Source organism: Ziziphus jujuba, chromosome 1, assembly GCF_031755915.1.
Source record: "Ziziphus jujuba cultivar Dongzao chromosome 1, ASM3175591v1".
Classification (NCBI taxonomy): Eukaryota; Viridiplantae; Streptophyta; class Magnoliopsida; order Rosales; family Rhamnaceae; genus Ziziphus; species Ziziphus jujuba.
In genome coordinates, this window is record NC_083379.1 from 14,847,745 (window position 1) to 14,872,464 (window position 24,720).

The following is a 24,720-nucleotide window of genomic DNA, read 5'->3' on the forward strand; positions in this document are numbered from 1 at the left end:
TAATAAAGTTACTAGAAAAATAATTATTGCTTCAATAGAGCTTTTGTTAATTCTTTTCTAATCCATAACAATCCCAAACTGAGCCTTAATGCACGGAAATTGTCATTTTACTTTGGCAAAACCAAAAACCAAAAGGTTCATCTGGAAATCTAATACGAAATTCTTGTCAGGTTAAACTCTCTATTTAGTTGGTTTTGGTCCTATTCACTTCTTCATTATTGTGAAAGTAATTGGGAACAAATTTCCACTTATTATTCATCAATCTGCAAGAGGAGTTTGATTTGAGTGATGAGGCAAAAGTGGTTCTTCCAAATCAATTTTACCATTTGTTTTGTCTGAAGATTCATCAACCAAGACAACTATAGTTTTTCTCTGTTCTTGACATGGCAGCTTTGGATTTGTGTCACGTTTGCTATCTTCAAGGTCTTTTGCTTTACCCCATAGCACAATATATAAGCCAACTATCACAGCAAAAGCTCCTACTAAGCTGAATGATAAGGAAACAAAAAGGATATATTTCAGAATTTAATTTTAATGCATGTAAAGCCAGTTAGAAAACAGCAGGGGATATAATAACCAAAGAAAAAATTGAGTCAGAAACTGGTCAAAATTTTGTGAAACACAAAAATGCTTTAGTGCCAATTACCTTCCAACATATAAATTCTCATGTAGAAAACAAGCAGCTATAATGGTTGTAATAACAGTGCAAAGAGGGTTGAACATTGCAGAGAAGAGCGGACCTCTTTTCGATATGCACCATGCTTGAACATAAAATGTCACCGCGGTGGCAAGTCCCTAGTTATAGATAGAGAATTGAACGATTTTTTCTATTCAACATTAATCTTTTGTATTAAGGTTTCATGCAACTTAATTATAGCAATTGATGTACTTTTTATAAGGCGTTTAGCTAAAGAATAACAGATAGATCAAAAAGAGATCTAGTTTTGCTTACTGCATAGAAACAACTCCCGATTTCAAGGACTGAATTCAGTTGCCATGCTTCCAAGTCATTGTCCATGAACAATGCAAATATTGCTGATTGAAAGGATGACAGAAAACACATCCAAATCGATGAGTAAAAGTGGTCAGGACAGCTTTCTGAAATTGCTACCTGAGATCGAAATGGGAATTTTATTAAATATTTGATATGGGGGAAAAAAAAAAAAAAAAAAAAAAAACAAATAACTTAATCCTATTTGTACAAAATAAAATATGGAAATAAATTAAGTACCTGCATAATAATCCAAAAGGACCAGAAACAGCTGCTACCAAAAAGAAACAGACAACCCAGCTGCAAATTCTCACCTCCATTGCCAAACAGAGAAATTGATGGTAGAAACTGTGTATTTAATAGCTTTGGTCCTTTAAGTAATGCCATGGAAACGGCTCCACCAACACATAACACTGTCCCTATTATCTTGGCAATACTACTGAAGCTTCTTGGAATGACTTTCTCCATTCTAATCATGTATAATACCAGCAAATATATAAAAACTTCTACAAAAGAATATACAAAATCAAAGAAGAAAAAGAGAATCTTTTTAGCTCTTATCAACCAAATTTTCTTAAACTATATGACACTATCTTTGATTGAGACCAAGAGAATCTTCCTGTATTTTCATGCAAATTGAAACAAAAAAAGCCCCCATTAAACTTTAACTAATATTCAAGGCATTTTACCCTGCTGTGGCTGCCATTACAAATGTGATTGCAGGAATCAGATTAGTCATTGCAGTGGCTATTGTTGAAGAGGATAAGAATAAGCCTTCAAAATAGGCATTTTGGTTGCCTGTTACTCTGCATATATATATATATATATATATATATGGAAAATCACAAACATAACATACACATCAGAAACTCTTACATCCTAAAATGGAAGATTGTAAAAACTCATACACAGAGAAATTTACCCAATAAGAGAGCTCACAAATATCAGATAAAAGCTCCTCAATCCAAATGGTGTTCTACACGGATCTCTCCTGCGTCAGAAAAAGCAGAAGTAACTATATATATATATATATATATATGTAAGAGAGAGTGAGACAGATAGTAGATAAAGAGAGTAGCATACCATCTAGAGTAACAAACTATGGGAGCCATGGTAATGGTGGCTATAGCTTGCCTGTAGAACACGAAAACCCTGGGGCTCATTCCTTGTAAAAGAGCAGCTCTTGTGAAAAGTGCAAGCCCTGCATAGATGCATTGCAACCCAATCATAGCCATTGCAGGCTTGTAACCATCCCACCTGCTCATATTCACCTGCAAATGCAATTATTTAAAAAAAAAAAAAAAAAAAAAAAAAAAAAAAAAAGGCTTTAGATAAATACTGGCTATATATAAAGAGCACCACACAATACACTAAAGAGAATTACCCACAATGTAAGAGCAATTCTGATTTTATATCTCACTCTATCTACCTTTTCTTATGAGTCAAAATAACTGGATATATAAAATGCAGAATATATAGATATCACTATATTTTAGTATCAACATGGAAATTAAAAAAATGGTGGGCTAGAGAAGGAAACAAGTTTATAAGAAATAAGACATATATATATGTAGGATCTGAATATTGATGGTTTTCAATCTTCAGTAGTATGGTCTTAAGCTGTATATCTATACACACACACACACACACACACATATATATATATATATATAGAATTTACACATACACTATAGTTTTGATGATATCTCTAGAAGAGAAGAAAACTTGTGGATATATAGAGAGAGATAGAAAAAGCAACAAAGCTAGCCTTTTTTGAAAGGATTGGATAAATTTATTTAATTTGGTGGCGCATATATGATATGACATATAAAGATTAGTATTGAATGAACCAATCGGAGTCCATCCATGCATGCATTGGCCGCCCATGGTTCAGAACCTGTTGGCTGTCAGAAATTTGCACCAATCTTCCACGTCACAAGACCAATATATATATGCATATTTATATGAAAGAAGATGGGGTTTTATAACGTTGTGAGGAAACCAACAAAGAGTTGGGCAGTGGAAGTGATTGGACTTCAAGTTGGAGTTATTCTTAAAGATAACATATGTATATATATATATATATATATATATGATTGTCTGAATAATGCATCCTCTTCTTTGTCTTTGATAATTTTATTTGATTTGTTTGCTTTGTTGTTTTCTAGCTATTTTGTTGTTTCGGCATTTTTTTTTCATGTGGAGGGATTTGACACAAAATTTGGCATTACATGGGTGTCCCCATGAGGCTAGCTTTGCTTGGTTTTTTTATGGAGAATTGGGGGATAATATTGCTTAGAGTTATCTCAAATTTTCAGCAAGTACAAACCTCTACGGCTCTAATTTATAACCATTTTCTGGTATAACTGATAAGCACACACGAAGCTTCCTCGGAAAATTCCATTTTCTCAGAAAAATGAAATAAAATAAATAAATAAATAAACAAACTTTTTTAGATGTCCAATTTCACTTGAACGTCCAGAGCTACTGTTTTATCAATCAGTTTCAATTTTAGCTAAGCTTTGTTTAACAGAATAATCAGAGCTTCTCCTTTTTTTCCTTTTTTTTTTAGTGATTAATTAAAATCTTGCTATTTCCTTAGGCTGTACCCCCCCAAAAAAATAAAATAAAATAAAATAAAAAATAGAATATCATTCATAAATCATAATGGAAAATTTTTGTGCATTAAATTCTGTACTTGAAATTAATAAACAAATCATCATATTCTCATTAATCTTGACTCTCTTACTCAAACAAAAAGTGGGTCCCTAAATATCAGTTTTTTGCACCATATTAAACTAAATTTATATCTGCTTTGAAGATGGTGGCTAATCGTGCAAGTGGACCTCTTTAAAATTTCAATTTTCACGTGCAAGTGGACCTAAATGTCAGTTTTTTGCACTATTGTTGTAGATGACAGCCCATATTGTCCTTTTTCCGCACATCCCACTCTCATCAGACAGAGGATGTTTGATGTGATAAAAGAGGTTCCTCCAAATCAATTTTATGATTCGTCTTCTCCAAAATGTCCTCCTCATCAGCTTCATTTTGCAGCTTCCGATGATCAGTTTCTTTTTTAGTTTCCACGGCATCCTCGGCTTTGCCCCATAGCAAAATATATAAGCCAATGATTACTCCAATAGCACCTACCAAGCTGTTAAAAAAAAAAAAAAAATGAACTATTTTAAATTAGATCCAACAAAAAATTTGAAATAGTTGAGTCCAATTCAATACGGTCTAAGTATCCCAAACAGAAGAATGAAAAGTAAGAGTCTATTAATTTCTAATTACCCTCCTGCATAAATCTTCTCATGGAGAAAAATAGCAGCCAAAATGGTCACCATAACTGTGCATAGGGGATTGAACATTGCAGCAAAAAGTGGACCCCTTCTAGATATGCACCAAGCTTGAACAAAGAAGGAAATCCCAGATCCTACTATTCCCTGCTCACACCAAATTAATTTCCAATGTCATTATTAATATTAACAATTTCAATTTTTGTCCCTATGTTATTTAGGTGAATCAATTAAGAGTGAAGAAGAATTACACACCACAAAAAAACAGCAAGCAAGTTGAAAACTAGAATGCATAATCCATGCTTCAGGATCTTGCTCTAAGAATAATGCAACTGTTGCTGATTGAATTGTTCCAAAGAAACACATCCAAGCTGATAAAGACAGATGGTCAGGATAGCTTGTTGAAGTAGGAACCTGTTTGGAAAATTTGGAAATAAATATATATGTTGGATTATTTCATAAGATCCCGAAGATGGATTTTTAAGAGTCTGAATTAAGGGGTAATTAAATATAAAATACCTGCAAAATTAGCCAAATGGACCAGCAACATGCGCTTGCAAAGAGAAATACACAACCCAGCAACAAGTTCTCACCATCTGACGATGAACCAAAAAGGGATTTTCCAGGTAGGTGCTCTGTGTTCAGTAGCTTTGGACCTCTAAGCAATGCCATGGAAACAGCTCCACATACGCATAGCACTGTCCCAAGAATCTTGGCAATACTTCTCAACTTTCGGATGTCTACCTTCTCCAATCTAATCAGATAGCAGCAAAAGTCAATTAGTCTTGTTAAAAAATAAAGTGGCAAAATATAGTAATTTAACCTGGCTGCTTATGAACTAGTTAATCACTTGGTAAAAAAATAAGATACATTATTCCTAGTATAAGCCTTCGAGTACATTTTCATAATATTTTCAAAAAGCATTGAATTTTTCAAAATTTGTAAATCTTCACTTAGAACATGTTTGTCGATGTCATCTGAGTTATCACTTTAGAGACAGAACAAAATGAGGATTTGAATTATTTAAAAAGATAACATTTTGGTATATATATATATGCACATTTAGATAGGTATTTATGTATAAGCCGTAGGGACAAAAGTCAAAAAACAAAACTGGAATTTGTAGAGATAACATCTATCTCTAATCTGAAACTGTTCAGCTGGGGACTAAACAAAATAGAAATATTTAGGTCTAATTTAGAATTTGTTCATTATTAAATTTTACCCCAAAATGGATGCCATTATGAATGTGACTGCTGGGACAAGATTTCCCATTGCGCTGGCCATTGATGATGAGGCCAAGTATAGACCTTCAAAATAAATATTCTGACCGATTGTTACTCTACAACAGATTAATTTCAGAAACATAAAAATTAAAAAATTAAAAAAATTGAAGTTAGCAAATATATAATTACAATAAAGCCAGAAAATGAAATTATATATATATATATATATACCCAATAAGTGCTGACAAAAATATCAAGGAAAAGCTCCTTAATCCCAATGAACAACCACTGGATTTTCTTCTGTTTCAAGGGAAAAAAACAAAAAATCCATGAAGGGCAGGGTAAGAGAGATTGAATTACAGAGAAATAAATACGAACCTGTTGAAGTATATTACCTTGAGAAGTAAGCAACAGGAGCAATGACCAAAGTGGCTATGGCCTGCCTGTAGACCACAAACACTCTGGCATTCATTCCTTCTAGTAGAGCAGCTCTAGTGGAAAGAGCAACACCTGCATATGCAAATTGTAACCCAAACATAGCCATTGCTGGCTTGTAATCACCAAACCCACCCATAATCTTTTTTTTTCAACAATCAAAAGTGAAAGATCCTTTTGATCTTCCCTAATAAGAAAGAATTGCACACAAAAAACTGATAAATATACTCAAAAAAATAGTAATACACCTATTGTTGTGTCACTTTATGTTTATCGCTGATGGGTGAGAGAGACTGAGACAAAGCATAGTCTGAAATTTGTCTGCACAACTATATCACTTAAATAGGAAATATTAGTTGTGTCTCTGACAACTATGTTCCTAGAAGGATCCAAGCATAATTGGAGCGGTGGTTTTGTTTGAGAATATTTTCTTTCTTTTTTTCACGGAATTGTGTAATTTTTTTTATTTTTTTTTTCACATGAACAATCTTATAAAAACTGGCACTATTTATATTTTTCTTGTAAACATTAATATTAAAATCTGTATTTGAGATTGTTTTTGTAGGAAATGTATCTTTCATAAAGAAGCTTCTCCTGGCAGGAAGCATTAATTAATTAATTAATACGCTGCTAATAATATTTTCACATTTTTAGGCAAATATTATACTGTAGAAGAAAACGTTTTTGTGTTTATTAAGATCAACCATATCGTAATAACTTAATATTCACCCAAATATATATATATAGATAGATATTGGAATAAATTAACTCCCAAACATATATGTTTTTTAACTGATACATCTTGCATTATTCAGCTTTACTTGATCAGTTCTTAAAAAAAGCTTGAATTTAATTGATTAGCCTTTCCTATGGGACAGCCTAGGGGCACAGTCCACCGTTTCCCATAGAGAGTTTGAACGATTTCATTCGTGAATATTTAAAAAGAAAGAAGAAGATAATAATAATAATAATAATAATAAAATAGATTAGCCTGATACTAATATGATATTCACAACCAACAGCTGTAATTTCAAGGCACTCAATTGAATGATTAATATGTTATGTTAAAACTTAGCTTCATACGTGAAATCTGGGAATAATGTACAGTCACAATTGTACTTATTAGCATTTCTTTTTCCAAGCAAAATATTTGTCTGCTTCCATTATATTATAAAATTGTACCAAATGAAAGTATACAAAAAGGAGTTAATTTGTCAAGTTGTTCAAGTTGGCCCCGTTTCATACGCATGGTCAATTTGGAGCATTTGCTATCCTGAGTTTTTTTTCAGCCTTCTCCATATTGTTTTGAAACGGCACATTTAGGCATTTACGGCAATTTCATTTGCATATTATATATACATATGTATATATATATATATATATCTTAAACGAAATTAAGAAAAATAAATTAATAAATAATGATCTTCTTAGGATAGAGTTTGAATTGGGATCATTGGCGAAGAATCACAAATATCAATGATTATAATTTCAAAGAAGCCATATGGGCTGACTAATGCTGTCTCCCTCTCAACATGTATTGCCATGGTATGCTTTTGTCTCGTTAAACTTTTCTGTGCCTTTATTATTATAATTAGCACAGTCATTTAGCAAGTTTAGGTTTTATCTGTGTTTAGATCTGGCATGTTATTAGATCATGATATGATTGCTTCTTTCCCTGCCCCAGAAAAGAAATTTATTTTTTTAATTAATATATATACATATATAGTCAAGTAAAATTGATTATCTGGGTAAGGTATTCACATGTACATTAAAAAAAAAATAGTATTTAAATAGTGAATATGAGACACACTAGTAAAAAATCATCAGTAAAATTTATATACCAAATGATAGTTTAAATAATTAGTACCAGATCTTCATTTTAATATAAAAAATAATAAAATAAAATATCTCCAATAAAAATTTATGACATACATTGATGATTGTCACTCATAATGACAAATAACAAAACTCAATATATATATATATGTGTATATGTGTGTGTGTATGTAACAAAGTGTTGTATAAGGATTTTCATTTCATTTATTTTTCTCTTTTTTAGGTTTTTATTTTTTGTTTGTTTGTCACTTATAGGGTTACAATTTGTCTTTTTAGCCTTGCTTTTTGAGAGTTAATGTGTGGAGTCCTAAATAATTTTGTTAACATATAATTTATGTGTTAATTAATATTAATATGTTTCAATTTTTTTTTCTAAATTTGGTGTGGTGACTCAGTTGCACATCACCAAACGAAATGTGATTAGTATACTATGACTTTCTGATGGAAATACTTATATTCACATTATATATTTGAAATTTGATGGTCATAAAATGATTCCCCATGATAATTTATTTATTAAGTAGCAAGTTTGTATATTAGGTTAGGTTCAGTTGTATATGTAGTGACTCACAGTTTCCATCATACAATGTATGGAATGTGATTGAACTTTGACTAATAAACATGGAAAGCTGTCGTTATAGCAATATATATATATATATATATATATATACTTGCATACATCCATTTCAAGGTAAAAGGTTTTTTTATGGTGCATGGAAGATAGACTAATTTATCAACTTCTCACATAAATTCAATGGAATTGAACTTGATAAAAAAAGAAAAATGATTTTATGCCATGCATGCATTAATAATTCTTACATATTTTTGCATAAGGGCTAAGTTTTTAATCATAAACTTGGTAATTAAATAATACAAAATTTGAACAAGATTGTTCTTTTTTTTTTTTTTTTTTTTGTTGGTGTTGAAAGAAGTAAGTTGTTCTCTTTAATTTTCTATTAATTTTAATCCCAAAATATAGAGGTCGAATTGAAACATAGATTGTCTAGATATATATTATATACTATAAACTATTGTCTAGATATATATTAGACTACTATAAAAATTTATGTAATTTAAAAAAAAAAAAAAAAAAGATATCCATGTAATTGTTATGTTGCTTTGGAAAAATTCTCATATGGGACTTAATGACTTAACAGAAATATGGCCCTAATTATTCTTTATTTTTTTTATTTATTATTATTATATGGGAACCACTTTTTAGTTCCTACTATTATATACGTAAACTGCCAGGTTCTTTTAAGGAAAAATACCAATAGAAAGGTTGATTGAGTAGATTAATTTGACATATTTTATGGTACACATCGCTCGAAATAAAATAATTAATGATTAAATTGAAATCTAATTTAATGTTTTTGGGGTATTTTTGAAATTGACTTTGTATTGTTTTATTTATTTATTGTTTTCTATTTTACTTTGTTTAATTATTTCAAAACATGAAAAAGAAAAAAGGAAAATTCTTCTTCAAAAAAGTAATCTTGAATTTTTATTTATTTATTTATTTTTATTTTTTTGAAGAAAACTCTCTTTCTTGTAGTTATAAGTAAATTATAATTTAAAATTTTTGAGGATTTTTAATTATTAAAATTATTCGAATCTAAATCCTCACAACGAAAAAGTATAAACATTGCTATTAAGCTATTTTGGACAAATTCTTCAAGGTTTGGATCCAAAATTTTGAGCTAATAAAAGTAAATAAAAACTTTATCCTGTAAGATTGTAAAATCTAATAAGTAAACATATATATGTATATATATATATATATAATAAAAGTAAATTACTAATTACCGCTATTATCAGGTGGCGGCACCCCAACTAAGATCGCTATTATTGCTACTATTATTCTTAGTAATAGACCTAGAAAAAAAATTTAGGAGACACCATTATAAAATTGCATAAAGCATTTTCAATTTTTGTTTTTGAGTGATACAAACATATAATAAAATGAAACATTGTTTATTATGTCATAATTAAACTAATTAGAATTTTCACTAAACAAAGTATGTTAGTATGTTAAAACTATTTTTAGGAAACATATAATTTAAATGCTCCGGCAATCATAATAAATTGAATAAATTTCAATAAAAAAAATTAAACATACTCCTTGAAGCAAAAAGGAGAAAAAAAATTAGAAGGAATTAATTAACCAAAGTAATTTGAAACTTAGAAAAAAAATTAAAAACATAAATAAATATAATAATAAGCATGCATTTTTTTTTTTAGTTACACATAATTGTATTAGTTAATCTAATTGTATTTGAATAGAAATTTTAAGTATTATATTACTAAACTAGGCTAAAAAAAGCATTATAGTATGAAACATTAAAAGATAAATGCTATGATTATATCAAACAATTAATATTTGAAAAAAAAAAAGAGAGATAAAAAAAAGTAGAGTATAAAAACAAAATATTTTAAAATTTATGTTAATGAGTTGAAGACTTAAATCATACAAATCTGAAAGTTGATGATATCAAAATGTATGTTAATAAAATTAAGAATTTATATTGTATAAATCTGAAAATTAAAAGTATCAAAATACAATTAAAAGAGATTAAATGCAACGCACATAAATAATTTATTAATTAAATAAATTCATATGAAATTTTAAATCTCAAAGTGCATAATTTTAAAATTCAAAACCCAAATAGTAATAATTTTAAAAATTTAAAATGTTAACGTGCAATTAATCTCTTATACATGTATGTATATATATATATATATATATATATATTATTTTTTTTTTTTTGGGCGAAGAAATGAGGGGGCATATAGGGAAATTTAAAATAGGAATAGGATACAATAGTAAGACAAATTTTGAAAAAAAAAAAAAAAAGTAAAAATTGAGAGGGTGCCCCCAACCCTATGTGGATCCGACTTTGACTATTCTTAATTGCCACATTTATTCTCAAGTAATAATTAATTAATTAATTACTAGTATTACCAACTGGAACAAATTTAATGTAATTAAAAAAAATATTTACTCATAGTTATATTACTGAGAGTACACAATGGTTGTATTACTAAGAGTACACCTCAATTTTTGAGTTGGGTAAAAAATTGATCTTCCTCCATTGTAATAAAAAAAATAAATAAATAAAAAAAGAAGTAATTTGAAAAATATAAAATAAAAACCAAATTTAGTTTTGAGTCTAATTGAGATAGACAGGGATGGGCTTTGGGATTCAGGTTTTGGGCCTTTGAAGGAAATATGGGCTGAACATTTGTTAAGAAAACCTTGTGGCCCATTCTGTTTCCCCAAAAAAGCAAAAGAAAAATAAAAGCCTGGATGAACCGGGTCGGGTCGGGCCAGTGTAGAAGAACGTTTGCTTGGGCAAAGGGAAAAAGCAAAAAGGGAGTTAATATGATACAAATGCAGAGAGGTGAGAGAGGCAATTGGATCGCAAACTATTTGTCTATTTTTCTGGCTCACTTCTGAAAACTCTCTCCGATACCAATTCGAATCGCAATCCCCATGGAAAAAATGACTGTAAGTTGTAAATTCAATCGCCGATTTGGTCTATTTCGTTTAGCCCTTTGTGATTTCTAATTTTATCTTCTTCTTCTTGTTGTGCTTTGTATGTGTTCGCAGTTGCAGGACTCAAACCAGCCCAATAACAGTCCGTTGTTGAACTCTGAAGCTGACTCTCAAAGAACCCTGTACCCTTTCAATCCCTCCCTTTTTCTGGATTTTATATATATATATATATATATATATATATATATATAATGCATATGAAGATGTGTATGTATGTGTAGGTCTAGGGTTTTGGGGGATTTAATATATCTTTTGGGTTTTATTTTTTGTCTTTTATTTTATTTATTTATTTATTTTTGTTGGTTTCAGATACCCATATGTGACTGGAACGTCTGTAATTGCCCTCAAATACAAAGATGGGATTTTAATGGCTGCTGATATGGGAGGTTAGCTAAAAATTAATCCTTTCGTTTGTAATTTTTTTTTTTTTTTCCTTTTTGGCTCATTTGGTTTGGATTGATGTTGTTCTGCTATGAATGATAATTGTTGCCAATGTTGACGATGATTAATGATGTGGGCTTAAGCATTTCTTTGTTAATGAAGAGAATTTCGGCTGCCTTTTTTAATATTGTTTTTACAACTATTGGAATCTTTTCCGAACTATGTGCTTTTATCAGGTTGAGCAGAATGCAATTGTCCATATTCTTTTTTTTTTTTTTTTTTTTTTTTTTTGGTGGTTGGAATTATGGGAATTTTAGTAACACTGTTTGATTTTACTGACAACAATGTTGATGTAGTACAGGGTTGGAAACCTTGTTTCAATTTACTAATTCTTAGTTGTTTGAAGATTTCTAGTAAAATGAAGGATATATGTTTTGTACTCTTCTTCCCAACCACTAGCTCTCTGGGCTGCAGGTTTGTTTAGTAGTAAAAATTATAATCGCAAATTCTATAAGTGTTCTTGGGGAAAAACTTATATCCTGTCAAATTTTTTACTATCCATGGGCAAAAAGACTTTAATTTGCAATTTGTTATGTTAAATAACTGTCATGATTCTATTTCATTTTTACAAGTGACGTGCTTACTTTATCAAAATAACTGGGTTTTATCATATTTTGGTTTTTCTTCTTCCTGTTTCCTCTTTGCTTACCGTTTTAATTATTTTTGTGTCCTTGATGCATCCTTTTTCTTCAGTAATGCTTCTAACCTAACTCCTTTCTGACTTCTTTTGAAATTGGAGTGTCATAACCATTTAAAATAAAACTTTGGCATCAACATGTCTGTTCATGTTTTTGAGACTGAGCTGTCTGCATTTAGATAACAATAGCTAACTCTCCTTACTTTGTCCACATCATGTGAACTATAAATTTATTGGCAGGTTCATATGGGTCTACCCTGCGATACAAGTGTGTGGAACGAATCAAGCCTATTGGAAAGCATTCTCTTCTGGGTGCAAGTGGAGAATTAAGTGACTTTCAGGAGCTATTGCGTTATCTTGATGAGCTCATGTAAGCAGTGGTTGTTTTAGATAATACAGTTACGAATTAGCTACAATCTTTATGAGTTTTCCTCCTTATCACTTGGATTTCTCTTTCTTTATTCTTTTGGACATGGGAGTCTGTTGTGGTTGAGTAAATTTTATTGGCTTTGATGATTTTAGCCTGTACGACAACATGTGGGATGATGGAAACTCTTTAGGGCCTAAAGAGGTACACAACTATTTGACTAGAGTGATGTACAATAGGCGTAACAAGTTCAATCCTCTGTGGAACTCACTTGTCCTTGGTGGAGTGAAAAATGGTCATAAGTACCTTGGGATGGTAAGCCTGAATTGATGGTTTTCTTCATACACAGCATAATGTGCACTATCTATATTGTGTATTTTATTTTGTCAAAAGCCAACATGACTCACGTTTTATCATAATTTTTAAATAATATAGGTCAGCATGATTGGTGTAAATTTCGAGGATAATCATGTGGCTACTGGATTTGGGAACCACCTAGCAAGGCCAATTCTCCGTGATGAGTGGCATGAAAACTTGAGTTTTGAAGATGGTGTAAAGCTACTAGAGAAATGTATGCGTGTGCTCCTATACCGGGATCGGTCTGCTGTCAACAAGCTTCAGGTTTGTTTTTGTACACATTTTCTGAATTAAGTTTCTAAATTTTTTATGGATAGCATATACTGTTTTATACTTATTTTTATTGCATATAGCGCATGAACTGTTTGTGATGGAGGTCAAAGTGTTCTAAAAGAAGTGTTTTCCCATTTTTTATTTTATTTTATTTTATTTTTAATTGCAAAAGTTTATATTTGGTTAGCTTTTTTCTCGGTTGGGGAAAATTTTTGTCTTTTGTGACCAAGTCACTTAGTTTCATTTGCTTGTTGTAGTGTTCTATTCAGTATGTAGCATTAGATTTCGTACTATTTACAGAGATGACCAAAGGGGGAGGGGATATCAACTGTCACTTTTGAGTGAATGGATGACGGGAGACTACTAGTGGACTTTGGTTTTGGGCAGATGATTGATAGGGAGTGCAAGCAAATGACATGAAACAATTACGGTGGTGAGATGAAGCGGTGGGTAGGGACTGGGTTTATTAGCTTCTGACTCTTTTGTGGTGTCCTGTGCCTCAGTTCCAGGATTGGAAATAGTCCTGTAACAGTTGATTCCCTACCCTGGGTAACATAATACAGTGAATATTTTGTGGTATAAAATGCAGGATTGGGTTATCCTTGTTTGATGTCCCAAAAATGATGTTGGGTTTAGAATTGGAGAGCTGTTTTTCATCCATCATCAAGTAAAGATGACATTTTGTTTTGATTCGATGTAGTTGTTGTATCATATGAGGACCTAACCGATGCGTATAAGATATAACCATGCTTCATAATGTTTACTGAAAATTTTCCTTGAATTGTTTTTGAAGTCTTTTTATTAATACTGTCTATATTTGGCTGTTTGGCTGTTGCAGATAGCCAAAATCACTGAAGAAGGTTTTACAATTTCTCAGCCTTACTCACTGAAGACTTTCTGGGGATTCTCTGCTTTTCAGAATCCAACTGTGGGTGCTGAAGGTTCATGGTAGCTTGGTAGCTACACAGCCTTTTTAATGCATATCATGAGAAGCTTTTGTAATAACTATGTTATGTTTTAAGATCTTATGATAATCTTGACCTTTTTTTTTTTTTTCAAAAAATAATATTTAATTTTAACTTTGGAAATACAAGCTCTATTAAATTGGACATTTATGTTAGGATTTTTGTTCTGCAAGGTTTCCTACTTGGTTTGATTTGTCACTGTTGTTATATTAATGTGACTATTATTAGTCTCATTGTCTAGACTACTTGTTGAATGATTTACAAAATATTTATATTCTCACATATGATTATAGTATGCAATATTACGTAATATAAATGTGCCTAATTTTTGTTTGACCCTATGAAATCTGTTGTGTGTAACCCTTCTCTTGGTCCATCTGTTGATCATGAACCAGCCCTTTTTCATAAGCATCTGGATAAGGATCTACCTTGTCAACCGCCATCATGGTCATGTTCTCTCTGGTTTCTCATTCGTTTTTTTTTTTTTTTTTTTTTTTTTTTTTTTTTTTTTTTTTTTTTTTTTTGTTGTTCCTCTCCTCGCCCTCTTTTTTTCTCCTCTTATGTTAAGCATTTCTTAGTTATACCTTATTTAACAGTTACCCTTGAACAGGCCACACAGGGGTTGAGTTGGAATTGTACTACTGCATTTGTATGTTCATGCAAGTCATGAAATGGATACCAGGTTCGATTGTATGTCTAATCTAAGGGTCAGAAACATATGATGGTTGGTGGTTGGTGGTTGGTGATTATAAGCTAATACAGGTGCCTAAGCCAACGTGACTATTGCCATTTTTCTTCTCGTCTCCACCTTAACAAAACCATGTTTGCAGCTAGGAAATAAAACTAACCATCTTATCTAAAACTTGTTCATTTGGCTTGTTTATAGAGAAGAAACTTTTTCTATTATCACAACCCAAAACTCTCTCTGGGGGTGTACACTGGTAAAAAAATCTGGTCCCCTATTGCTGATGGAAACCCCAAGCGCACGTTTCACATATTTATGGAAAAAGACATTGTCATACGCATGTGCTGTTTGCTTGCTTCATGTGGTCGAGGATTTAGACTTAAAAAAGCTACTTTTGAATTTGGCTGGCATCAAATTTGAGGAAGGTGCAGTTTGGGTATTATTTGACGTGCTCTCTTTAGGCTCTAATGAAAAGGTTGTTCCGTGGATCTTTCTACCTTACAAAGTCTATCACTTTAGGGATATTTCGATAGAAAAAAAATAAATAAAAAAGACAACAAATTGAGGTTTTAGCTACACGATAGTCATTACAAAGAGAGTTACATGTTTGGCATATTCATTTGGAGGGATGCAGCAAGACGTGTATATATATATATATATATGTTGCTTCCTAGTCTAGTCTCTCGGGCACTTTTTTCAGACATTGAAGCGGCCAAAAGCCTGTGCATATATACACTGGATTCTCAGTTGCCGCAACTGATCACAGTTTAAATGATTGATGGGCAATCCTCCTACACATGCAATATTTACAAATCCTTTTCCATCCTTCTCGGAGCTGGGAGGGTTAAAATCCCCTCACGGCAACTAAAATATTGAGTTTATTCTATTCATCTAATGTCCCCTTGGGGGCTGCAAAGCCAAAGTTTAACATTTTGAGTAGTCTCTAATATCCAATAAACAATAATAAAATAAAAAATCTGGTCAAGTTAACATTTCGAGTTTTTTTTTTTTTTAATTGAATTTGATATGTTGGTGAAATTTATAATTTTTTTTTAATTTTTTATTTTAATATTGAAATGGAAAATTTTAAATTTTAAATTTTTATAAAAAAAAATTATAACTTTTCGTTAGATTATCTTTAAAAAAAAGCATGAGTAAATAAAAGCTCTGTGGTAGCGAGACTTCATCGTTAGTTTTGTTATTATTGGTACTAGTAAATTAGTTTGACTTATTTTGTAAGATAATGTTGCAACTGGGACTAAATAATTGCCATGCCTTAAATGATATAATGATCTGTCTGTTCCGTCTACTAATTATGATGCAGACCCATAAGAAACATGGGGCCTACCATATCTTCATTTGCTTACCTGGGTGTTTTGTGCACGTGGCTGGACATAAGGTTTTCAATATCAATAGTAAAATAAATTTTTACCAATTCTGTTTTTATCACTAAATTTATAAATTAGAAAATTTGTTATTAACTTTTTATCAGAAATTTTTTATATATCCTAATAAGTACATGAAAAAAAAAAACTAATAATATAATCAGATATTACAGTTATTTCATGGTAAATATGGTTGAAATTATGATTCTATATAATATGATTATTAAAAATTTTTTTCTTAATATTTGAAATGAACTATTCGAACCCAGAATTATTGATTCGAGGAAAGCCTAGCCCCACGTCATCATAGTTTTTATAATTTTTCGCACAAGTAATAGGATATATTTATTCTTATTTACCAAAAAAAAAAATGGATACATTTATTTAACTGTAAAAACTAAGGTAAATTTCATTTGAATTTCTCCATTTTTGTTATAATTATAATAGATTTTTATTTTTAAAAAATTATTTCTAATATCTTTTTTTATGTTTTTTAATCTAGTAAGAAGATACATATTTTACAGTTTATCAGTTAAATGTTAAAGAAAAGTCAAGAATCAGTATTTTATTTGTAAAAAATACAATGCTAATCTTTAATTATTAAATATATATAATAAGTAATTAATATGATTCGACCAAAAACAAAAAGTAATTAATTTGCGAAAATTATGTCTTACCTGTAAACTTTGAACAAATAAATCAATACAAAAATCCAACCCCTAATCCAAACATATACGTGTCTGTACGTCGTGATAGTACACACTGTGTGCCTTCGGGATTACCCTTTTTGGTAAAGTCCTTGCAGGATTATCCTATTTCTTAGACTATGATACAAAATTGAACTCAACTCCAAATTAAAAAGAAGAAAAATTGAAAATAAAAAAACGAAAAAATAAATAAAAGACTTCACAGGTGGATTGTATTTCATCATCGTCAACGGCATATGTGACTGAGCTCATGGAGCTTACCATGGGGCTAGATGTTGTAGATAACATTTATTACCCAAAAAATGGTACCTGTGGGACATACTACAATGAAAACAGTGAATTTCATAAAAATAAGAAGAAAAAAAAAAAAAAAAAAAACAGTGAAAACAGTGTACGGTGAAAATACATAAAAAGTGAAAAGCCAAGACAGCACCCCTTCCTAAAATACATTATCAGAATGCTCTAAAATCAGATACCTCACCCTCTATAGTTTTTATTGCTTTTAACACACATGGACATAAGACAATATACCCAGTTTCTAATTAATGTCCCAACATAATTTCCCATTTCCCAAACATACCCATTTCCTCCACTTTTCTTTCTCATTCCATTCCCAATCATCCCAATAGAAAGAAAAAAAAAAACAAAAAAAACAAAAAAAATGCAGTCCATGTTCAACCTCCAAACCACTTTTGGTCTTCCTCTCTGTGTTTCAGGGATCACCCACCGTCTCACTTTTTCTCAGGAGTATAAATCATTCTCTCAGACACCATTTTCCCTTTGGCTCAATTGTTATTAATTTTTAATTATATTTTTGTTTTATTTATAAGTTGTTTATTTGTTGTCTAGGATGGCAGATCATGATCTCAGAAGGGAAGCCATGAAAAAACAGAGATCAAGAAGCAGGGAGGGAGTGCATGCAAATCAGGAGATGGGAAGTCAGAGAAATTGTGATAGGGTGATGGAGGAGCTCAGAAAAGGTGAGGTTGATGAAGATCTAGCTTCTGGACCCCATGATCTCTCCTATACTTGTTCGGCTTGTACAGCAAAAGCTGCATAGATTGTCAAAAATTAAAAAAATTAAAAATTTAATTATGTTTTGGAAATGCTTTTGGGGAATTATTATTATTATTATTATTATTTTAATATATTTGTAGTTCCTGTCCTTTTGTCTTTTTGACATGTTAATCTTGCTTTAATCTACACTGTTTCTTCTTCTTTGTTGGTTTTTCTGTTTTGGACTGTTTCTCTAACCCCACAAATACTATGTTTGTGATTTTAGGAGTGAAAATGATTTTGAGAATCCTTGCTTACAAAGTTCCTAGTCTATCTGAAGTTTCTAAAATTCTACTGAATCGGAAAGTTGTTTCTAAAAAGAAGAAAATAGTACTAGAGAGAGAGAATAAAAGTTAAAAACTTAATTAAGAGATAAAACTAGTTCCAAAATCTAACATGTGGAATACTACATGATATATATTTTCTACCCACCATCCTCTACTCCACAATCTGCAACCATATTCGGTGAGTGCACTTTTACATATTCCTGACTATTGGTTTTTGTCTTCTTCATTACTCTTTTTGAATGTCGAATTGATCACTCTTCCAAGAAAAAAAGGAAAGGAAAAAAACCAAAAAAAAAAAAAAAAAAAACAGAAAAAAGAAAAAAGAAAAAAGAAGAAGTCAAATTGAACACTATATATATATATATATTCTATATGTTTCTTTGGAAGCCATAATGCAAGAGACTAAAAATTACAATAATGTGTGTTAGTTGAGGAATATTTTTTTAATACCAAAAGATAGTTTTTCAATCCATGGCCACACAAGAGTTTTTTAGTAGAAAGAATTTCATTTAATTATTCTTATCTGCTAATTTTAGAGTGCATTTGTGGGCAACTTTTTTAGCCTCAGATTCATTATAATATGTTAATAATGAATTTTGGACAAAGATGAATCGGTATTGTAAAAGAATGAATGAGAAAACTAGATCAAGTCAGATCAGGCATTTGTCTCGAGGGACACCCCATTTCCTCATTAAAATTAACGACCAAAATAAAAAAAATAAAAGAAGAAAAAAAAGGCCATTGATTAAGATAGCAATATATGTAGCAGTTGATGCTTATGTTTGTGAACAATATTTAGCCATGCCACGGGTTTCATTTTCACACAAGTTTTCTATTCAGAGTGTATATATATATATATATATATATATTAGGCAATAATTCTGTTCAGAGATTTATTTAAAAAAAATCAGTTCAGAGTGTAAATTCTAATAGAAGCAATAATTCTTATGCAGTATGGTCTTAATCAGTGTTTTCATATGATTGACTGTGTCGACCAACAGTCCTCCTACGAGTAACTCTTATTAGTTATATTGCGTTAAGTTGCTGGCATCCTTTTCTGTCCAAAATTAATAGTGCTGTTTCCTTTGTTTATTTATTTATTCCTGAAACATCTTATATTTTGTGATAATTAATTCAATATCTGTAACAATTAAATTGTATGGTCCCTTGGGAATAGTCTAATTAATCACAAAACCAACATTTTTCTTTAATTTTTTTTTATAAAGATTTAGAATTTTAATCTCCCACTGTCAATATTGAAACAAAATAATAATAATGAAATTGTATAACTACCTTTTTTTTTTTAATTTTAATTTTGATATTGGAGGTAAATGATGTAATCACTCGGGTCAGTACTGAAGAAACAATGTCTTTTAATGTTATGAGTATCTGTTTCTGATGTTATGAAATATTTATCAAAATGCTGATGTTATAATTTTTTTTTTTTAATATGCTGATATTATATATACACAAATAAAATTTATATATACACAAATATGACTAGCATTATACACACATATGAAATTTATGTATCATATTTTGGTTATTATCCATGTCGTGGTCTCCATTTCAACAAATTACCTGCTAAATTATTATTTTCTTTAAAAAAGGTTCAAAGTTGGAATCACACATTCCTAATATATATTAAAAATGAAATAATAAATGAATTGCCCAAGTCATGCCATAAATCTTGGTTTTTAAAAAAGTAAACAAGATCAAGTACAAACAATTAGATTAAATGAGATTAACTCAGTAAATGTATACTATTTACATTCATATTTTAAAAATTATAAATTTAAAATATTCAAAGTTAAAAAAAATTATTATAAATAATAAAAAAAAATGTACAGACAAATAGAAAACAAAATATTATTTCATATTCAAAAATTCATAAACTGAACTGGTGATCAATCTAATATCGGTAAAAACGTGTAAAATAAAGCGACCCGAAATCGCTGTTAAACAAATCATCTCATCCGGTAAATAGTAATTAAAAGGCTCCACCCGATCAAGTTTGGAATTTCTCAATTGGGTCATGAATAAACTGTGTCGTTTGCTGCAGTAGATTCCATTCTATGGTCCCTAAAAGACTGTAGACACCTCAGTTTATTTCAGAAGTATGGTCCAAAATACGCTGGGGTTGAACAAGAATGGTCCAAAAATACATTACTATATGGTTGAAATTGGAGAACAATTATGGAAAATGTGGGGATATACATTGATGGGAAATATAAGAGGGACCTCTACCTCTCTCTCTCTCTCTCTCTTGAAGAAGAAGAAGAAGAAGAAGAAAAAAGGGTGACTCTCAAATTAAATCGTTCCTGTGGTTGCCAGGGGTACTTTTGCTTTATCTAAAATTCTAATTCTAATGTAAATTCTATTCCAATTTGGAAGCAAGCTAAAGCCTCTTCTGATGATATGTCATATAGATAGAATGCATTTTTCCATTTTCTTGAATATAATTTTTATTTTTCATTGCATTGGATATGAATTTTTAATAATGACATTTGACATATTCTTTTATTTGGCTAAAAAGAAATAAAGGGAGTGCGATCAAAATTATAGCACATGATTACATATTATTTTTGGACTAGAGGTTTTTACTTGAACATTACTAGAAATAGGGTCTACTTGTTAGAACCAATGTGCTTCAATGCACTTGATGCATTGTCTCACGATAGCCTTCTGTAGACTCCCTTAAAAAACTCTCTGAAACCTTTTTAAGTCATGGTCTGATTTTTATTCCCCTTAATATATAGTTTTAATATGCAAGTCCAAGTCATGTACAAATAAACACAGATTTTTTTTTTTTTTTGGTTTTTTTTTTTGTGCTATTTAAAAGAAGAAATTTATGATCTTTTACCACAATGCTTAATTTATTTATCTTTATTTTATTTTATTTTATGTTCTCAAGTCTTTACGCAGAGGAAATGCGTTCATTTTCTTTATACTCTACCTATAATCTCTATAACATTTTTTCTTTTAACAGAAAATCTCTGCTTTTTTATTTATTTATTATATTTTTGTTATTATTATTTTTTTTTTTAGGGTGAAAATGACAGCAATTTAGATGAACCCTTCTAGATAAAGATCCATTCAAGCCCAAGCTCTTTTTTGGGCTGCTCTCCTTCTTTCTCCAGCAGCCCAGACTTTCTTGTATCAGTTGCCACTCAATAGGGTTTAAGCTCTTTCACTTCCACCATTTTTGAAGCTTTCCGAGCAAATGATAAAAGTTGTGTATCCATTTTTGCCTCCATTAACTCCATTTTGCTTTCATTTCTGTTCCATAATTTAGCTCTGTCTTCAGATTCACTCTCACTGGTTCAAAAACGTTGCTGTCTATGGCCAATATTTCTCTGTCTAAACCCTACAAAGGGCGGCTCAGGGGCTTCCCAAACCTTTCCAGAATCTCAGAACCTTGTCCTCTCTATCTCCTTCGTCTCTTCAGTTCCACACAAGAACCGACGCTGGCCGCGACTGACGTATCGGAAACAAGCTCCGAAACTTCCTCTTCCGATCCACAAACTGTACCCCAAAGCCCAAACCCACCAGATGTAGCAGGGAACTTGGTGACCCAGAGAGTTCCACGAGGTAAGCATCGAAACCCAGAAAAGATTGAAGATGTTATCTGTAGAATGATGGCGAACCGGGCTTGGACAACCCGTTTGCAGAACTCGATTCGGGATTTGGTTCCCGAATTCGACCATTCGCTCGTGTGGAATGTGTTGCACGGTACCAAGAACTCGGAGCACGCGCTCCAGTTCTTTCGGTGGGTCGAGCGTGCCGGTTTATTAAAGCACGACCGCGAGACCCATTGGAAAATTATTGAGATTTTAGGCAGAGCTTCGAAGCTCAACCATGCCAGATGCATACTATTCGACATGCCTAAGAAGGGTGTGGAATGGGATGAGGATCTTTTTGTTGTACTGATTGAGAGTTATGGTAAAGCTGGGATAGTTCAGGAGGCTGTCAAAATTTTCAACAAAATGAAGGAATTGGGTGTGACGAGGAGTGTCAAGTCTTATGATGCATTGTTTAAGGTTATCCTTAGGAGGGGACGCTATATGATGGCGAAAAGATATTTTAATGCAATGTTGAGTGAGGGGATAGAGCCTACTCGGCACACCTATAATGTTATGCTGTGGGGGTTGTTTCTCTCTTTGAGGTTGGAGACTGCAAAACGGTTTTATGAAGATATGAAGGGCAGGGGCATTTCACCTGATGTTGTCACATATAATACAATGATTAATGGGTATAATCGGTTCAAACTGATTGATGAGGCAGAGAAATTGTTTACAGAGATGAAGGGAAGGAACCTGGCACCTACTGTGATAAGTTATACCACCATCTTAAAAGGATATGTTTCTGTTGGACGGGTTGATGATGCACTGAAAACTTTTGAGGAGATGAAGTCTTTTGGTATAAAGCCCAATGCTGTCACGTATACTACATTATTGCCTGGACTTTGTGATGCGGAAAAGATGCCTGAAGCTCGGGTAATGTTGAAGGAGATGGTGGAGAAATATATTGCTCCTAAGGACAATTCTATCTTTGTCAGATTGTTATCTTGCCAGTGCAAGGCTGGGGATCTGAATGCCGCTGCAGATGTTCTCAAGGCAATGGTTCGGCTAAGCATTCCGACGGAGGCAGGTCATTATGGAATTTTAATCGAGAACTTTTGTAGGGCTGGGGTGTACGATCAGGCAGTGAAGTTGTTGGATAAGCTTGTAGAAAAAGAAATTATATTAAGGCCCCAAAGTTCCTTGGAGATGGTACCTAGTTCTTATAACCCAATTATTGAGTATCTGTGCAATCATGGCTATACAGGGAAAGCTGAAACTTTTTTCCGGCAGTTGTTAAAAAAGGGTGTTCAGGATCCAGTTGCCTTTAACAATTTGATCCGTGGTCATTCCAAAGAAGGGAATCCTGATTCTGCATTTGAAATTTTAAAGATCATGGGTAGGAGAGGGGTACCTAGAGATGCAGATGCTTATAAGTTGCTTATCAGGAGCTACTTAAGCAAAGGTGAGCCTTCTGATGCTAAAACAGCCTTGGATGGTATGATTGAAAGTGGCCATCTTCCAGACTCATCATTATTCAGGTTAGTGATGGAGAGTCTATTTGAAGATGGGAGGGTTCAAACTGCAAGCAGGGTTATGAATAGTATGTTGGAGAAGGGGGTGAAGGAGAACATGGACTTAGTTGCTAAGATTTTGGAAGCCCTTCTCTTGAGAGGTCATGTGGAGGAAGCATTGGGACGAATTAATCTACTTATGCATAGTGGGTGCCCACCTAATTTTGATAGTCTCTTATCTGTTCTTTGTGAGAAAGGGAAGACCATTGCTGCACTCAAGTTGTTAGATTTTTGTCTTGAGGGAGACTGTAATATTGATTTCTCAAGCTATGATAAGGTGCTGGATGCTCTTCTAGCGGCAGGGAAAACACTTAATGCTTATTCAATATTGTGCAAAATAATGGAGAAAGGAGGGTCCAATGATTGGAGTTCCTGTGAAGATCTTATTAGGAGCCTTAATCAGGAGGGAAACACAAAGCAAGCAGATATTCTATCCAGAATGATTAAGAGAGAGAATACCAGTGGAAGCAGAAAAGGGAAGGTACAAGCTTCAGCTGCTGCCTGATTTGCTGTCTCTATAAAGTTTTTGCAGTTGAGATAGAATTTTGCTTTTGAATTATATTCTACCTAAGAAAATGATACTGATGATGAAATAAGTAATCATGAGTTCTGTTGGTTAGTTGAGATTCCTTTGAACACTCTTCTTTGTTATTTTCTCTGATAATTCCCCACTATCATTATTGTGCTAAAGGCCCTTTGATATTCCATTTTTGCTGATATAGATGATGCAATGTATTAGATGCTGAACTAAAATGATATCATAGTAGGGATGACTCTGTTTTCAGGTCAAACGTGTACAGTATTGGTGTACCTGGCCATTACTTTGTGTTTCAATCTGCGTAGAACTGTTTTTCCTTTTCATCGGTGTAATATCTTAGATTCTATAATATATGCATTTCTATGCTGCATCCTGCACTGCCACTATCCCTGCATGAAAGTGGTGAAGTTTCTCAGGCTTCACTATTTTGAATGAATCCAAGAAAATAAGAATAATTGGATGATCCTAAGTCCATGTTTACTTGCATCTAGTGTGCCCTCGGTAATATAGGGCCTGTCTGGCCATCTGTTTTGAGAACAGTTTTGTAT

At 31.8% G+C, this 24,720-nt stretch overlaps 5 protein-coding genes across 9 annotated transcripts; 3 read left to right on the plus strand and 2 right to left on the minus strand.

The window, feature by feature from the left end:
* LOC107419967 (WAT1-related protein At4g30420) lies at positions 1-3,030 on the minus strand. Of its 5 annotated transcripts, none has more exons than XM_025072377.3 (8): positions 2,889-3,030; positions 2,075-2,262; positions 1,914-1,982; positions 1,681-1,797; positions 1,232-1,460; positions 953-1,111; positions 647-795; positions 1-487 (listed from the first exon to the last, which is right to left on the minus strand). In XM_025072377.3, the coding sequence occupies exons 2-8, from the start codon at positions 2,254-2,256 to the stop codon at positions 259-261; spliced, it is 1,134 nt and encodes a 377-aa protein (XP_024928145.2). In that variant the 5' UTR covers positions 2,257-2,262; positions 2,889-3,030; the 3' UTR covers positions 1-258. The 5 variants fall into 5 exon arrangements, with proteins under 5 accessions (XP_024928145.2, XP_015884318.2, XP_015884323.2 ...); XM_016028832.4 differs by lacking the exon at positions 2,889-3,030 and adding an exon at positions 2,679-2,878; XM_016028837.4 differs by lacking the exon at positions 2,889-3,030 and adding an exon at positions 2,421-2,672.
* A 659-nt stretch (positions 3,031-3,689) lies between these two features.
* LOC107420234 (WAT1-related protein At4g30420) lies at positions 3,690-6,241 on the minus strand. Its single transcript, XM_016029138.3, has 7 exons — positions 5,909-6,241; positions 5,745-5,813; positions 5,513-5,629; positions 4,807-5,041; positions 4,543-4,701; positions 4,283-4,434; positions 3,690-4,145 (listed from the first exon to the last, which is right to left on the minus strand). Exons 1-7 carry the CDS (start codon positions 6,085-6,087, stop codon positions 3,947-3,949), a joined length of 1,110 nt encoding a protein of 369 aa, XP_015884624.3. The 5' UTR covers positions 6,088-6,241; the 3' UTR covers positions 3,690-3,946.
* A 4,892-nt stretch (positions 6,242-11,133) lies between these two features.
* LOC107419581 (proteasome subunit beta type-4) lies at positions 11,134-14,465 on the plus strand. Its single transcript, XM_016028321.3, has 7 exons — positions 11,134-11,292; positions 11,395-11,462; positions 11,650-11,726; positions 12,659-12,788; positions 12,941-13,100; positions 13,221-13,406; positions 14,254-14,465. The coding sequence occupies exons 1-7, from the start codon at positions 11,278-11,280 to the stop codon at positions 14,365-14,367; spliced, it is 750 nt and encodes a 249-aa protein (XP_015883807.2). The 5' UTR covers positions 11,134-11,277; the 3' UTR covers positions 14,368-14,465.
* A 3,153-nt stretch (positions 14,466-17,618) lies between these two features.
* On the plus strand, positions 17,619-18,375 carry LOC107420033 (uncharacterized). Its single transcript, XM_016028893.4, has 2 exons — positions 17,619-17,904; positions 18,007-18,375. The coding sequence occupies exons 1-2, from the start codon at positions 17,819-17,821 to the stop codon at positions 18,215-18,217; spliced, it is 297 nt and encodes a 98-aa protein (XP_015884379.1). The 5' UTR covers positions 17,619-17,818; the 3' UTR covers positions 18,218-18,375.
* Positions 18,376-21,608: 3,233 nt separating this feature from the next.
* On the plus strand, positions 21,609-24,431 carry LOC107420870 (large ribosomal subunit protein mL102 (rPPR5)). Its single transcript, XM_016029935.4, has one exon. The coding sequence runs from the start codon at positions 21,842-21,844 to the stop codon at positions 24,137-24,139; it is 2,298 nt and encodes a 765-aa protein (XP_015885421.3). The 5' UTR covers positions 21,609-21,841; the 3' UTR covers positions 24,140-24,431.
* The last annotated feature ends 289 nt before the right edge of the window (positions 24,432-24,720 follow it).